At 43.0% G+C, this 16,806-nt stretch overlaps 1 protein-coding gene across 1 annotated transcript; it reads left to right on the top strand.

The window, feature by feature from the left end:
* Window positions 1-3,002: 3,002 nt before the first annotated feature.
* LOC129679124 (band 4.1-like protein 4A) lies at window positions 3,003-15,666 on the top strand (the record flags this gene model as incomplete). Its single annotated transcript, XM_055610046.1, has 4 exons — window positions 3,003-3,054; window positions 9,237-9,315; window positions 14,388-14,485; window positions 15,370-15,666. Coding segments are annotated over 4 exons (354 nt in total), but the record flags the coding sequence as incomplete, so codon positions are not given.
* Between the last annotated feature and the right edge of the window lie 1,140 nt (window positions 15,667-16,806).

Raw genomic sequence — 16,806 nt, 5'->3', positions numbered from 1 at the left:
ATTCTCAGCTAACAAAAATATATAAAATATGTAAAACATAAAATATATAAAAATCAGGAGAAACAGTTGAGAAGGACATCTGCCATGGACCTCTAGCTTCCACATGAACCTACAAAAATAATTACGTACACCACAGACAGACAGACAGACAGGCAGCTGGGGCGATTGGCATGTATTTTCTTACAGTACACGCAGGTATTTGAGATGATTGATGTGTATTTTATAACAAGAATAAAATACACAAACAGAGGCAGTTGACGCTATCATCGACATCTATTTTATGTTTTTTTTTTCCTATTTGTAAATCTTGGGGATTGTTTTATGAACATTTTTTTTCAGTGTTTTTTCTCTTAGTAAAATCTTTTTTTCCATTTCCCATGCAGTTTTCTATGTGTCTAATTTTAGTATCCCGTGTGTACTCATGCACATTTTTCTCATGCTCTGGATTATAATTCTGTGTCTATGCGTCTAGGCTTTCAGTCCCTTGATCCTAGTGGCCTGTCTTACTTCCCAGGAGAGAGCATGATGTGATATAAAAGGGTGAGACTAAAGAGTGTTGTGTGTGTGTTAAGTAGCATAAAGCGCAGCTCCAGAACCTCAGGACTGGTATATTGCATTCAGTAGCAATTTCTGTATCTGTTCTCCTGCTGGGCATGAGCAGCAGCCTGATGTGTTCAGCCTGACCAGACATGTGCTGTGTTTGATTGCTTGCTGATAATGAGTGGTGATGGGTACCCTCTCAGACTGTGGCTGCTTTGGTTCCAAGGTCATATCTTTCCCTTGGTTGAACATAAGTGGATTTTGCATTTCAGGATGTTGGCTTGTGAAGCCCGGTAGATTGTGTTTATTATTTACGTTCTGGAGCATTTATCATTGTCTGACCTCTGCCACTTCTTCCTTCCATTTTGATAAAATGAGATTTGTGCCTGGCGAGCCCTCGATGGAGTTGATTGAATGGCCTTTGACTGAGTCTCGCTTTTCTTTGCTTTGTGCAAAACTGTAATTTCGATCTCATTTCAGAGACTTTATTGTGCCTTTTTACATAAAAATCTAATCATTCTCAAGGATAGAGGTTAAATTGTACAGATTAATGTGCTTTGTTTCATACACCAAGCTTCCCTTCCTATCCCGTTGAGATAAAAGCTTCCTTTCTGTTTTCTTTTCATGGACTCTCCAGTGTTTTTCAAACACCGGAGGCAGAAAAACAGAAAATAACACAGTGTATATACATACTGAGCGTCGTGGTGCATCATTAATATAGCCCACTTTTACGTTCTTGAGGACTAGCCAAAAGTAAACACTAGAAAGCAGTTTATTAACCAAAATGCCCTGAACCGGGGAGTCTATAGAATTTGACACCTGATAATCATTTTAGAAGGTAAACTTTAGAAGCGTTGCTCCCATTGGTTCCTTACTGATTTCAAACTCCCTTCCTGTTCCCCTTCATTCCTCTTTGGTACTCTCCACGTCCATGTGTGTATGATGGAAAGCCTAAAATTAAAATCCAGCGTTCAGAGTGCTTTGATCTGGAGAAGTGAGGAGAGCCTCTAAGGACCCACCTGCCTCCAGTGCTCTCTCTCACAGAGGTTTCACCAGCCATGATTATGTCTTGAGCCTGCTAACACCCAGAGAGAAGAGAGCCGCTGACCTGCAGAACTCTGAGATAATAAATGGGTGTTGTTCTAAGCCTCACTTGTTTTTCTTCTTCTTCTTCTTCTTTTTTTTTTTTTTTTGACAATTTGCTATGTAGCAATAGAAACCTAAGCAACTGTCAAGTGGGTATTTGTGTTTCTTGAGCTTTGCCTCTGGGGGGAAAAAAGGCATACTTAAATTAAAAAAAATAAATTTGATTTGTTACCCCTCTCCCTGTGTGTGTGAGCATGAGTATGGTATGTGAATGTGAGTATGGCCACGTATGCATTACATGAATCACACATGTATCACACTTAGGCTTATACAGCAGTCACTGTCATCATTTGAACCATCTCCTCAGCCTCAGACCGTTTTACTTAACACCAGAAAGAAATGGTCTGTCTCCTTCGTGTTTCCATTTCATGGAAAGAATCTCTAGCTTTGGATTCGAAGGAGCAGGAGTCTGTTTTGTGTCCGAGAACATAGCAACGGTGGGTTGATTTCTCTCTACACAGTGAGGCAGCATCTTCCTCTGAACCAGCGTTTCAGCACCAAAGCAGCATCTTTGGTCACTGTAGGTTCTCCAGAACAGCCTTGGCTTCAAATATCTCTTCTGCTTTCAGGGTGGATCTTGGCCTTTTAAAATGAGAAACCAGGAAGGCCAGAAAAGTGAAGGCTTCTTCCAGCTGGTGCACTTGTCCTGTGCTGGATATTTTGTAACATCTTTGGAGAAGCGGAACTGCCTTGATAGACAGTAGCAAATGGGTGCAGATGTATTGAGGCTAACACAGGAGTGAGGTGACTTCCTGGGACACTTAGTCTGAACACTTATCACATATAATTTGAAATAGAGGGTAAGGGGATTTCATAACACATTAGAACCACCGTGTGTGATAATGGTTCGCCCAAGAGAAGGAAACACTGTTAGGTAGGTTCTCCAGGACTTTTCTTGTGTCCCTGATTCTCTCCTGCGTCGGGGGGGGGGGGGGTTGAGTTATCTCATCAGGGTAAGTACAGCTAGTGATGAGGTCGGGGGCGTTTTACAGGGAGACGTGACTCGGGCTGTGAAGGAGGACTTTGGAAAGACACTCAGAGGGTGGTCTGTGTGGCCACTGTCTTCCTCATAGGCTAGAACCACCCTACAGTGAGGACTGTCCATGTGAGAAGCATTGCTCTCTGCCTCTCCCTTCTCTTTCTTTCATTTGCTAGCCACAGAAAGCCTCTTAGGTGTGTTTGTGGATGGGACATGATGCGTGATCAGGTGTTCATTTGTCAGATGTTGAAATATCATTTGAATAATACTTTGGAAGTACTGTTGGTGCCAAGGCCAGCGGACAGCATCTAACTAATTACTCCTTTCTGTCTCACAGTATTGGCTGGATCCCGCAAAGACTCTTGCAGAGCACAAGGAGCTAATCAACAGTAGGTATTTAATTTTAATTTTCTGAGAGGGTGACCTGGGTATGGTGAAATGTCTGTGATTGGTTTAGCACTGGTGGGGGACAGTAGGACAGAGAACAGCAGTGTGTCCTGTGAGGCTCTCTCCAGACTTGGGGGGGGGGTGTTCATTGAATCAGACCCTCTGCGAATCTTGCTGCTGTATGGAATGTGTCCTAGGGACACACCCTCGCATGGTTTTTATCTGTGACTTTTCTCTGTTTGTCTTTAAAACCAGACCTTAAAAAGGGAAAAAGGCAGAGAGGAAAGAGTTTGCTCCTGGGTTATGGCGGGTTTTGTTATCTATGCCACAGGGGGTACCCTGTAACCTGGAAAGTTTCTGTGACTTCAGAGAAAGGGGGGGATACAAGAGAGAGAGAGAGAGAGAGAGAGAGAGAGAGAGGGGAGGAAAGAGGGGGAAAAGGGAGAGAGAGGAGAGAGAAAGCAGAGAGGAGAGGAGAGAGAGGAGAGAGAGAGAAGAGAAAGAGCAGAGAGAGAGGAGAGAGCAGAGAAGAGAGAGGAGAGAGAGAAGAGAGAGAGCAGAGAGAGGAAAGAGAGGAGAGAGACAGAGAGAAAACAGAAGAGAGAGAAGAGAGAGACAGAAGAGAGAGGGAAGAGAGAGGAGAGAGAGAACAGGGGAAAGAGGAGAAAGAGAGAGAGAGAGAAGAGAGGGGAAAGAGAGGAGAGAGAGAACAGAGGAAAGAGAGGAGAGAGTTAGAGAGAAAAGACTATTCCTTGCCAGGAGTTAGTTTTTAGGATAATCAGTATGAATTAGGGGAGTTGTAATTAAATACATATTCTTTAATCTTAATATTCATGCACAAGATTTTATTTATAAACAGATGTGCAAACTTAAGTAGCAAAAGAATCTAATTCTTTACAGACTTTTGTGGTAAAATGACAGCAGTTGGGGCTGGAGAGATGGCTCAGTGGTTAAGAGCACTGGCTGCTCTTCCAAAGGCCCCGGGTTCAATTCCCAGCACCCACATGGCAGCTCACAGCTGTCTGTAACTCCATTTCCGAGGGATTGGACACTTTCACACTAATGCACATAAAATAAAATTAAATAAATTAAAAAAAAGACTTAAAAGAAAATAGTGTTTAAAAAAATGACAGCAGTTAAAAGTTTGAAACATTTTGTGTGCAATTTGTTGACATTAAGTAATTCACATTGTCGTAACTACCATCATCCACATAATTTTTCATTATCCCAGACTGACCTCTGTATCCAGCAAACCATTTTGTTTAAATTGTGACTGACTGCCAATTAAAACCTAATGGACCCTTCTGCCTTTATGGCCCATCCCTCCCATGCCTGTGGGCCCTTTCTCTGTGGTGATGTTGGCTGTGTGAATGTCTGGATCCCAGCACAGGAATGCAGCCACACCTCAGAGAGGAAGTAGGAACCCAGACCTGCAGGACCCTTGGGAGCAAGTACAGATTCTCTGAACCTCAGCGTTACTGTTATCATCTCTGGCTTTCTACCTCTCTGGTGGAAATCACCAAAGTTTACAAATTACAGTTCTGGCCCATTTGAACCAATTAAAAGAAGAACAGTAACTATCAGGAATAATTATTTTAAAATAAACTTGCAGGTTTCTCCTATAGAGAACAACTGAGGTAGTAGGAAAAGAGAAGTAAACCAGCAGATCACATAGTTCATGCCTGTAATCCCTGGACAATAGAGGCCGAGGCATGGGAGATGCCACAGGTTGAGGCCAGCTTGTGGGACATAGTGGTTTCAGGCCAGCCTCAACTACAAAGTCCTTGTGTCAAAAACAAGCAGGCAAACACAGGGACTGGAGAGATGGCTCAGTGATGAGAACACTGGCTGCTCTTCCAGAGGACCTAGGTTTGATTGCCAGCACATAGATGATAGCTCATAACCTCCCAATTCCAGAGGACCAAATGCTGTCTTCTGGCTTCCCTGGACACCAGACACACATGTGGTATACAGACATACATGCAGACAAAGCACCTATATGCATTAAAATAAGTAAGCCTTTAAAAATATTTCATGTCATATTACTAAGGCGTGCCTGGGTTCATTTAAAGTCTCCATCTAATTCATTAAAATATTCTATTACAGCATTGTAAGAATTGATAATTTTTTGATTCCCAAATGCTGCAATGTTAAAGACTTAATGTATCATAAGTATAAAATACGATCTCAACCAAAGAACTATGCCATGGGAGATGTTCTGTTTATCTCATGAAGTATGTTGATAGTGAAGGCAAATGGCATAGTCAGCGTGAGCAGCCATAAAAATAGTAGACCATTTCTAGTCACTAAGATTCTCATAGATAAATCTGTATTTACTTGCCCTAATCTAAGTGGAAATTCAAAATTATCGTTATTGCACTAGAACCTCGTTTTCATGAGAGCTTGATTGGTGAATTACCACTGTCTGGTTCCTACATGTTTTTTAGTAAAGCAAAAATACTGGCTTCACTTCAAGGGTTTCTTTATGTTGATCCCGTTGAATGGATGGATTTCAGCTACTAGTAAGCTAGTGATTTGCTTCATCAGTACCTCAGTTTTGTAGTTAGTCTTAGAATATAGAAGCTAGAAGATGGCTAGAAATATTCTTACACAAAAGTGATCATTTCCTGGGCTGTAGATTTCTCTGCCAGGAGCTCCAGACAAGAGTTTGCTCCAAAGGTCTGTTTCCCCAGACTTTAGAAGACTGTGTACACACAGCATTAAATACTAGGCACAGGCAGGCTTGATTCTCATCTCCGCGGTTTCAGACAAGCTGCTTAACTCCTCAGAGGTTCACCTTCTTTGTGGTAGTTTCCATGCTGTGACCAAAAAGGAAATATTCATGATTTTTTGTTGTTATCTGAGACCGGGCCTCACTGTACATCCCTGGCTGTCTTGGAACTCACTCTGTAGACTAGGGTGGTCTTGAACTCACAGAGACCCACCAGTGTCTGCCTCCAAGTGCTGGGATTAAAGGCATGGGCCACCACACTGGACAATACGGAATGGCAGTAGCCTGCCTGTATGCAGCAGAGAAGGCCAAAGCCCTTAAAGAAAATTAACTCAAGCTGAGTGATTTTCATTGTGCATTTTTCAAGTTTCTGCTTAGCTGCTCATGACTGGACACAGATGAAACGTCTATGCTGGGTGAATAGGGGTCATCTGTCATGTTCCACAGGACGAAAGTAGCTCTGGAGTCTATAGACTGCCTCTTCCCTTTATGTACGTTTTAGCAGCATGCAAGCCTCCCTGCCCCCGCCCCCCTGGGTGCCAAGCCCAGCCGCCTGAGGGCACAGGCGCACACCCATCTGCTCAGGAGCGGAGCTTGATTGACACAGACCATCAGCCGTCCCTGGACTTCCTGGCTCTTCTAAATATTTAATAGTCTTGCCTCCTTGGTGTCTGTGTTCAGGGGTTTGTTGGAAATACAGTGATTGTATTGAATATTGAATAAGCACAGGAACAAAAATATATGAAATAGTGATAAGAAATTAGAGCAAAGGTTTTTAAAATGTAGATTTTTTTTTTAAAGCCCTGAGTGTAAGAAGTAACTCATGAAGGAAGGCAGAGATGAAGGGAGGGATGGGCCAACTGGTGATGTCCTGTGTATACAATTAATAGGGCTTTGGAAGAGTTCAAAACAGAGGTGGGAGTGTGTGAGAATAGCCAATAGCATGGTTTGCATATTAGAGATTAACTGTATTTTTATTACTTGTTTTAATTTGTTTCTTTCCCACAGCTTTTAGGTTATGACTTTATTAAGTTATGACTTCATTTATTTAAGGAAAACTGAAAGCAGACTAGAGTTTCTATGCATCAGTTAAATGCTTTCAGCAGGCAAATGCTTCCTGCTTTCTGTTCGTGGGGCAGAGCCTTTGTTGAAACAATCAGTTGCAACACTGACAGTCAACTGGGGCACCAAGTAAAAAGTTCTTTCTAAAACAAAGGGTCTGGCCGTTGGAAGGTGGAGACAGGATTTCAAATCAACCTCCGCTGGGAGCGGGTTTGAGGCTGGCTTTAGCTCCAATCAGATCCTGTCTCAAAACAGAAACAAAGCATATTAGATCTATTAGTAATTACTGCCATCTTGGAAGTTCGCCGTTTTGAAAACAGTTCAGACCACATCCATTCATTCCAAAATAAGAAATAGTTCTAGGAATAGCATATTGCAATGTACCAATACCCGAGGGAAATTCCTATTCCTGCACAATGTGTTTCTTTGTGTTTACCCATGCACATGCAATTCCAGGCCTTGTTTCTAAGTTTGCAAATTTTGTTCTTGCTGTCTATAGACTTAGGTCTTCTGTGTGTAGTAAATGAATCAGAAGTATCTTTTTGCACATGTGAGGATATGTTTTTTTGTTTGTTTGTTTTGTTTTTGTTTTTTGAATAGTTTGAGGGGCTGGAGAGATAGCTCAGTGGTTTAGAGCACCAGCTGCTCCTCTAGAGGACCTGAGTTTAATTACTGGCACCCACATGGCAGTTCCCAATAATCTATATTTCTAGTTCCAAGGATCTGACCCCTTCTGACCTCTGAGGGGAACAGACATGCTTGTGGTATGCATACATATATGCAGGTAGGCAAACACTCATACACATAAAATAAAGCAAATGAATCTAAAGGAAAAATAGAGTAGTTTGAGAATGCAGCAGATAGTATGTAACACATGGCTTCTCTGACTATTATTTTTCTTGAGAAATATACATGATTAAGGAGATTCCAGTTAATCAGTTTGCAGGATACTCCTGTTTTCTCTTCCCAGCATTCGCCCCAGTTTAGACATTCTTGTGTATTTTTCCTAGGACAAACAACATATATTCGACATTTTTTTTCCCCTATGAAGTGTCGGGTTTCTGTGCTCAGGACTGTGGGCTGGTGACGCTGTCCACACCAGCATATGACGATCTGTATCTGTTGGACACACTGAGACTGGTCCACTGTCCCATGGCTGTGGCTCGCTGACATGGTCCTCTGCTATCAGCATTATTCACAGCTTGTTGGCAGAGAACTTTAGAAAAACTTTGTCTTGATAGTTGAAGTGATAAGTAGATGGCTTTAAAAAATCATTTATTTGTCAATACGCTTTTTTGATTGTGAAAACAATCTCTCTTTCCTCCCTCCTTCCCTCAGTGATGAATAATTCAAAATATAAATTGATAAAAATTGTATACAGGCTGTCCAACCATCTGTAAGAACCTGTAACATTGGCCTTAAGTGTTTTCTGTGTTTGTGGGTGAATGAATGCACACTCAGAACTCATTTCCTGTTTTCAGTAGTCTTGAACCATGCCGTTTCTATCTTGTGTCCTTGTGTCTTTAGAAATATTTTGTAGTGTGTGCTGCATGTGTGTGTACCTGTATGGCCAGGTGCATGAACTGTGTGTACATGAGTGTGCATACCTATATGCAGAGACCAGAAGAGGATGTCGGGTGTCCTGCTTTATCATTCTGTCTGACAGGGTCCCTCCTAGAACCAGGAGCTTGATTGGCAGTTAGAGAGCCCCAGAAAGTCCTCTGTCTCAGCCCTGCACAGTGCTGGGGCCACAGACACAGGTGCAACCACTCCTAGTTTTTTTTGCGTTGATGCTGGGATCTGAATTCAGATCCTCTGGCTTGTATAGCAAGTACTCTTACCCACTGAGCCATTTCCCCAGCCCCAAGTAAGGAGCCTTCCATTTTAGCAAATGGTTAAAATTCAAAATCCTCAATAGTTTTTAAAAATATGTATAAGCTGGGTGTATAAACTACCCTAATGGTGGCACATTAGGGTAGTTTAATCTCAACACTGGGGACACAGGGGCAAGTGGATCTCTGTGAGTTCAAGGCCACCCTGGTCTACATAGCAGGTCCTAGTCAGGCCAGCCAGAACTACATAGCGATGCTGACTCAAACATGGACAAAACACACACACACACACACACACACACACACACACACACACACCACACATTTGTGCCAGTGGATACACAGTCTACTTAGAGGTAAATTGTAATACTAATATTATTTGATATGAAAGTGTAAAGCTTAAAATATAATTCGTATGTAAATGAACCATTAACTGCTTGAAATAGATGTTTTCATATTTAATGTGCTCTCCATATGTGAATATAACTCTTGTTACATATTACAGTGCATCTTTGATTATAATATGAAATATGATTAGTTCTTACTTTTTTTTTTTAAGCTGGACCTCCATATACTTTGTATTTTGGTATTAAATTCTATGCTGAAGATCCGTGTAAACTAAAAGAAGAAATAACCAGGTACAGTATTAACTTCATCTTTGACTAATGTGCTGTGCATGAGAGGCTGTCTTGAAAGTGGATTGAAAGTTGGGGTAAACACCTGACTGTGTGCCGAGCTGTGTCTTGTGATGTGTCTGCTGTGAGGATTCCATTTTAGCCTTGTGCGAGCCCGAGCAGGGTCCATGATAGATGTGCTGGGAAGTGACAGGAACCTGGGTGGCCTGATGAGAGATTCTGCGTCTGCTGTGAGGCAGAATGTCATTATCCAGCAAGCCTTCAGCCTTTGTGTTCATGTAAGAGCAGCCATTTGAGGTGCAGAGGGAGGGCATTTGGGTGCTAGTTTTACACATAGGAACATATACTAAGAAAGCCAGTTACCCTCCTTTAACTAGCTGTAGGCGAATCATCAGCTGTTCAGATATATTTCGTTTATCTCTGCAGGAAATGAAAAGATAGTCACTTTAAATATTAAACGGGGAGATAAAAGTCCAGTACTTTAATGTATTACTTTATCTTTATTACCAAAAAAAAAAAAAAGAAAAAAAAAGAAAAGTATTTCAGTAAAGACAGATTTTCTCATTGGTATTGATTAGCTACATCACCAAAATAGACCACTCAGCATTTGGAAGCACCTTCTAAAGAGAGCGTTATCCGTGCCCTGGTGAATTTGACTGGTGAACCAGCTGTAAAAACAAAAGCTTTTGTCAAGACTCAAATTGTGAATTTTCCAGTGAACTTTTATCATGGACCGAAGTAAAGCATCATACATCATGTGAAAATCTGGAAGTCCCATCAACAAAGGCAACCTCTGTGCCCCCCATTCCATCCTTTTGCTTGTACATATGCGTATGTTGGGGGGACGTGCACAGGCGGAGGCCAGAGCGCAGGTGTGTTTCGCAATCACTCTTCTTCAGTTTTGAGACAAGGTCTCTAATTGAACATGAAGCTCATTTATTTGGCGAGGCTGGCTGGCTAGCAAGCCCCAGGGAGATGTCTGCCTCTGTGACCGCATCGTGGGTTTCCAGGTGTCGCCATTCTGCCTGGCTTGTGCAGTGGGTGCGGGGGATCCGAACTCGTGTTCTCATGCTTGCAGACCTGCATGGACCTGGCCGTTTTCCCGGCTCCTTTTGCATTCTTGCGCCTTTCCGCTCAGACCTTTCCTCTTTATTTCGGACTCGTTGGGCTTTCCCATCCCACTCTGACCTGCCACACGGAGGCCTTCAGCACCAGGTGATGTCCACCCCCACATCACCAGCCTCCCTCTGCTTCTGAGCACTCTGAAGAGCCAGCGCCCTCGAAGGCTTTCTAGCACACACCTTTCTGTGAGAAGGGAGTTGTGTTCTGAGAGGAGAGGTATTTATATTAGAGCTTCAAGGGTGCAGGGCCGGGAACCGAGTCTAAGAGGTGTGAAAAATGCGTTAACATCTATAACTCGTCAGAGAACGGCAAAGGGACATTCTGTTTAAAAACGTCGAAAGTCCATCGTTTCAATGGACTCTGCCTCAGCATCTGTATCAGAAGAGTTTTGTAAGCATTGTAGAGGGTGAATCAGTGTATGTTTAGAGTGGTAAATACTTAATTAATGTGAACTTTCAGTGCTTTGCCCTGTATTTGCCCTGACAGCACTGAGTTTACACTCACATAGAGGTCCAAGGAAATGCTTGTGCTAAGATGAAGAGAAAGACCAAGGGCTTGTAATCCATTTCTTTACCTCTATTTACGTTGTATTAATAGGGAAAAGACATTTTTCTTCAGAATCAGCTAATGCTATGCCCAGGAGTATTGTCAGTGCCAGACTGTGCAAGAACTGGATGACATAATTAGCTTGTAGGTGGTGACTATAAACGCAGTTAAACATAGGTGAGCTAAAGGCACATGTATTTTGTGACATGCGGAGGATGATGCCATTGACTTGCTACATCGACAAAAGTGAGGTGATTACGTAAAATAACTTGATTTATTTGTTGTGTGTGTGTGACTGTGAATGTACAGTATGAATGGTGTGTGTGTGTAAGTTTGAGTGGGGTACGTGGGTGTCACGGTGCATGTGTGTGGAGGTCGGGGGTATCTCTTCTGGAGGCAGTGTTCTTTTGAGGTAGGTTATCTCTTGTTTTGGTGCTGTGCTGCTGCACAGTCCTGACTAGACTGGCCTGAGAGCAGACTGTTTTCCCGTCTCTGGCTCCCATCTTGTGCCAGGAATGCTGGGATTGTGGTTACGTGCCCCCGAATCATCTAGCCACTCATGTGGGTTCCAGAGATGGAGCTCAAGTCACCAGGTTTGCTCAGCAAGCATTTTTACACAGTGAGCCATCTCCCTGGCTAAAAGCTAAAACTGAAACCCAAGAGCAAAGTTCCCTTGTATGCTATTAAAGGATAACCATTTTTGTGGCCAGTATTTCCTAACTAAGCTTCAGAGTTTTCAAGTTTAAGTTCATCTGGGCACCCCAGCACTTGGGAGGCTGAGGCAGAAGGATTGCCATGAGTTCAAGGCTGAAAAGCAAGCAAGCAAGCAAGCAAGCAAAGAAACAAAAATTCCAAGTAGATTACTCACTTTGCTTCTGTTCTTTGGACCCTTGTTCCAGCTCCAATACTTTGTACTGATTTTTAAGTTTTCATAATTTTATATGAAATATAAGATAAAGGAAACCTTTGTTTGCATAATCTTCCATCTAACTGGCTGTATAAGTTTGAGACCACCAAGTTTTCTGTCTACATAACAGAATTACAGGATTTCCAAGTAAATAGATTTAAAAAAAAATCATGCTATTTCATGTATCTTGCTAGGACTTCTCTTCCCACTCAACACTTCTCTTCTGGTAGATGGAGTTTTAGTATGTGTATAGAACGGTGAGTGGAAAATAGAGGAAGTCAGTGCACGAGCAGTAACAACTCCAGTGCAAACAATGTAAACGCTCAGCCGATTGGCCAGGGAGCGGAAGTGGGGGGAAATGGTTATTATTTTATACTTTTCCCTAGGAAATAGAGAAAAGATTAATGTGAAGCCCCGAGACAGGTCTTCCAGGTGTATCCGTATGTTAATCAGGACTTGGTAGGAGTGTTCACTTCGCCGTGAATCATCCTAGCACAGTCCTGTAGCCTGCATTTCTACCATTGCCGTGTTCAGGCTGGATGTGCCCACTTGCTCATTCTTCATTCAGCAGCTGCGTTCAGCGTCATTCCCCGTGCGACTGTGCAATCAAGGAAGGAGCTGATTTCCATCATTTGAAGAGAACCGTTTTGGCACTTCTGTGTAAGGAGTTCTGTTTGAGCTTTAAAAATAAAAAAGGAGGTCATTTCAGTTTTCTAAAAGTATTTGATAGGATTTTAGTATTAAACTCACCTTTTGTTTTTATTGCCTGACCCCTGATCTCTGGCAAGCGAGTTGGCGCAAGAAGTGAGAGTTTATCTTACTATCTCCCTGTGCATTGTGAACCTAACCTGAAGCCAAAGGAATTTTTGGTAGGATATTTTTTTAAAAATCCTCTTTACTCTAAAAGGTCCTTGTCACTCACCCTTGAGAAGACTGGAAGGGGGATAAACATGATGTGGCAGGCTTTAAATGTGAAGAGTCCTGGATTAGGGGTAGAGAGGAACACATTACCACCCCACCATCACGCATTCTGTGATTGAGCGTGGCTGTCCCTGACGGTTTTTCAGTGTTCCTAGGCCTTTCACCTGGGACCTGAGAACAGCGTGCCTGCTCCTGAAGCAGCTGTGAGGAGGTTCTGCTTCAGTCCTGCAGTTGTACCCCAACTTGACCTCCATCTTCCAGGAATGGCCAGCGTGGCCTCTGACATTTGGACTTCCTCATAGGGCCTTAGCTGTAAGCAGTTGGAGAAGAGATACTTATCACAGATGATTCCTAGGACCCATTTGTTTTTCTTGTCTCTGACATCACCTTACAGAGGAAGGGAGATCACAGGGTGGCCTGGGGGATGTGGGTGTGTGAGGGCAGCAGCTGGATGCTGGCCTGCTGTTACGCTGCCTCACAGAAACCCTCATGTGGATGCATGTGTGTGCATTTGCATTTGGAGTTATGTGCGTGCATGCTTGGATACACCTGTATGGATTCTTGTGTGTGTGTGTGTGTGTGCGTGTGTGCTCGTGAGGCCCAGAGGTCAGTGTGGGTGTCCCTCCCCAGGCCCTGACCTCCTGAGGTTTTAGACAAGCTCTCTCACTGGCCTGGAATCCACCAGTTAGGCTAGGCCAGTTGGCGGGAACTCCAGGAATTTGCCCACCTCTGCTTCCCATGAGCTGGGATTCTACACACACTTCCACATCTGTTTTTTTTTAATTCAGGTTCTCGGGATCAAACTCGGGTTCTTCTGCTTGTCCAGTGAGCACTTTATCAACGGGGCCATCCACCAGCCCGCTCTTGGCCGGGAGGGTTCTAGGATCCAATTGCTTGGAATATAGTTCTGTTTCTGCTGCTTAACCAGCCGTGACATCTTGGGGCCCAGTTACCTTATCCGCAGAATGAAAACAGCACTTCTTGGCACTATGATTGTGAAAGGTAGCACGGAACAAGCAAAGCGGAAACAGAGTCTTAATAAGTGGGAAGATAGGTGGAAATACGCCAGTGTTGATTTTGTCTGGTACACATGGTTCTGGGCCTTGTATATGACGCGTGTAACCCAGGTAGGGTCCTTGTCATTTCTTCCCCTCGAGAACAGCGTTTGTTGACGTAGTGACAGAGGCACTACTGATGACCATGACGCTGCATGTAACCTTCTCGTTGACCCTGTGAATTGGTGCGGTCTTTTACTGATCCTGGGACGCTACTGGCCTTTAGGGAAGCTAAGTAGCCATGGAAGGCTGCGGACCTAGTGAGCAGCAGAGGCGCTGTGCAAGCCAGGCAGTTTGCCTCGAGAGTTCAGTAACCCAGTGTGGCCATATAACAACATGTTTGGTTGTTCTCATCCCTGTTTGTTCTGTAGACTCCTCACAAAGGGATGGGTGTGGCTAGTTTTTGTTTTTGTTTTTTTTTTTTTTTTAAGACGATTGGGTTTTCTCGCGCTGGTCAGGGCCTGGAGCTTCGAATCTGAGCAGCATCAGAGATTGTTAATCTCCTTTCTCCATTTCTCTTTTAGATATCAGTTTTTCTTACAGGTGAAGCAAGATGCCCTTCAGGGCCGGCTGCCCTGCCCTGTCAACATTGCTGCTCAGCTGGGCGCATACGCCATCCAGGGTAGGTTTCGCTGGAGTATATGTGCCTCAGAAGTGCTTGAAAAAAATACTTGAGTTTTTATTTGTACGAAAGTTTACTTTCTGCAGCTCTTCTTACTAGATTTTGAAAAAAATCAAACTTAACCAGTCAGAATTCAGATCTTGACTAGTATCCCTTCAAAAGATACAAAAATGGAGCTGGCTGCATTTTCCTTGTTTCGGGATTGACCCTGACTCCTAAGTAGAAAGCTGAAAATCTCTTTAGATTCTACGTTCTGCCTGGGTCTGGTGACTCTGCAGTCTCAGAGGCCACACCGTTGCTGTCAGCATGGTCATACCAAGTCCTGTGTGACACTCTCTATATTCCAAGTACTTTACTTTCCGGATCAGTGTGGCGGCCCTGTCAGGTGGCTCTGGGTCATTTGGTCTTTCAAATGTGGTGTGGGGAAAAAAACAAACGAGATAGCTTGGTCTTTGAGACACTAGTAAAATATACATCGTGTAGAACAGATGTCTCAGGCAGAACGTCCGCTTGGACTGGGTTGGGACTGGAAGGGAGATCATTGCCGTAAGGAGTTAATCAGGAGAACTCTCTGGGCTTTTTTGCTTCTTTGTGTTAACGGTGGTGGGACAAAGCCAGTTCTGTGGTGTGTGTCTGTGTACATCACATACAGCCTGGTTGTTCTGAAAGCCATGCCTGCTCTCTTGGTTTCATTGTCTGTAATGTTTGAGTGAGGTTACTTAGTAGTTATCTTAGCTGCGTCGTTTTATTGATAAAGAAAAAAAAAAGTTTAAGTGTGATAGAAAAACTCCATTTCTGTATTTTTGGAAGCATTTCCCACGAACATCCTTACCTGTGAGAGTTAGGGGAAAAATTATATGAATACAATTGCATTTGTTTTCCAGCTGAACTTGGAGATCACGACCCATGTAAGCATACGGCGGGCTACGTGTCTGAGTACCGGTTTGTTCCTGATCAGAAGGAGGAGCTGGAAGAAGCCATAGAGAGGATCCATAAGACTCTGACGTAGGAGCAGGCTTGTGTTGTCAGCCTTCACCAGTGTCTAAGACAGTTCTAAGTGTTTGCAGCGATAAATTCACCTGTGTCCTGAACATTCCATCTCTCTTGCTTCTTTTATAACAATAAGTGCTCATTGAAAATCCCAGCTATCTAAATAGTATAAAGGAGACAATAAAGCCAGGTAACCAAAAGTCGCCACAGTTTTGGTTAGTGAGCTCTGACTGCTCTTCTCTGCATAAATCACACAGAGAAAATCAACTTCGTATAGGTATTGTGATTTTACATTAGTAGAGACACTTTAAGGGCTGGGCTTGTCGTTTTTCCCATCATTAGTATCTTGTGAAATCTTATAATGTATAAAACTTTTAACTGTATGAAAATAGCTAGACATACTTTTGTGCATTTGAGGCTTGTCCTGAAGTAAGTATGTAAGTCTTTAGAATTAAAAGCAAAAATCCTATGCAGGCCATAGCAGTGAGCCTGTTCTCATGAAGATACCTCTGTGGAGCTTCTGCAGGCTCATTCTAACCCTGCATGTACCTTCAGAGTTCACATGCTCCCCTGGGAAGATTTTCAGTTAATAGCCCTGAGCATTGAAGTTATAATTTAATTATAGTTATTTTGGTTAAATCCTTTATACTGAATAAACTTCACTTTTTTTTTTTTTTGCTTCTTGTGTGACATTCCCCTTTGAATATGCTTTGATTCAGATCTATTATAATTTAAAAAAAATGCAGAATTAATCTGCTCCACAGAAACGTTTGCTGAATGGATCTGCCTCAGTGGTTAGCGGCAGAAGTCAATTGCTGAATAGCAATCAGAGGAGGTGGCTCTCCATTTTAGATTAGCATGCACTAGAGTGGTCTCTTGCCTGAAAATAGAATCCTTCGTTTTAAGGTTTTGCTGAAGTGGATGCTAACAAGAGCGAGCTTGTTATATGTTATGAAGGGCGGCGTGTTTGGCACGGTCTGCGAATACTAATTCTACAAAGCGTTTCAAAGCATAACCGTATTTTGAAATTATGGGGCTTTGGATAAGGGCCCTCCTACATGTTTTATGTGCCAGTGCGGCCAGTTATCTGTATTGTTTCTCTAGGAATAAAGCATGATCAAAGTTTGGTAGTTTTCTTGTGACCAATTTATGAAGAACATTTTCCCAGGCTTTTATCTAAGTGCACGGTGGCTGAAGACAGGATGCATCAGAGAGCACATCTCAGTTTTTAGACATTCTTAGCAGCTTTTATCTTTTGTTAGCCATCACGCCTCCTTCCCCTTCCCCCCCCAGCTCATCCATGGAGATTCCTGGCAGATGCTCACCCTCAT

The sequence above is a fragment of the Psammomys obesus genome, unplaced genomic scaffold, assembly GCF_907164565.1.
Source record: "Psammomys obesus unplaced genomic scaffold, mPsaObe1.curated_primary_1811, whole genome shotgun sequence".
Classification (NCBI taxonomy): domain Eukaryota; kingdom Metazoa; phylum Chordata; class Mammalia; order Rodentia; family Muridae; genus Psammomys; species Psammomys obesus.
This window is presented reverse-complemented; position numbering and strand designations above follow the sequence as displayed.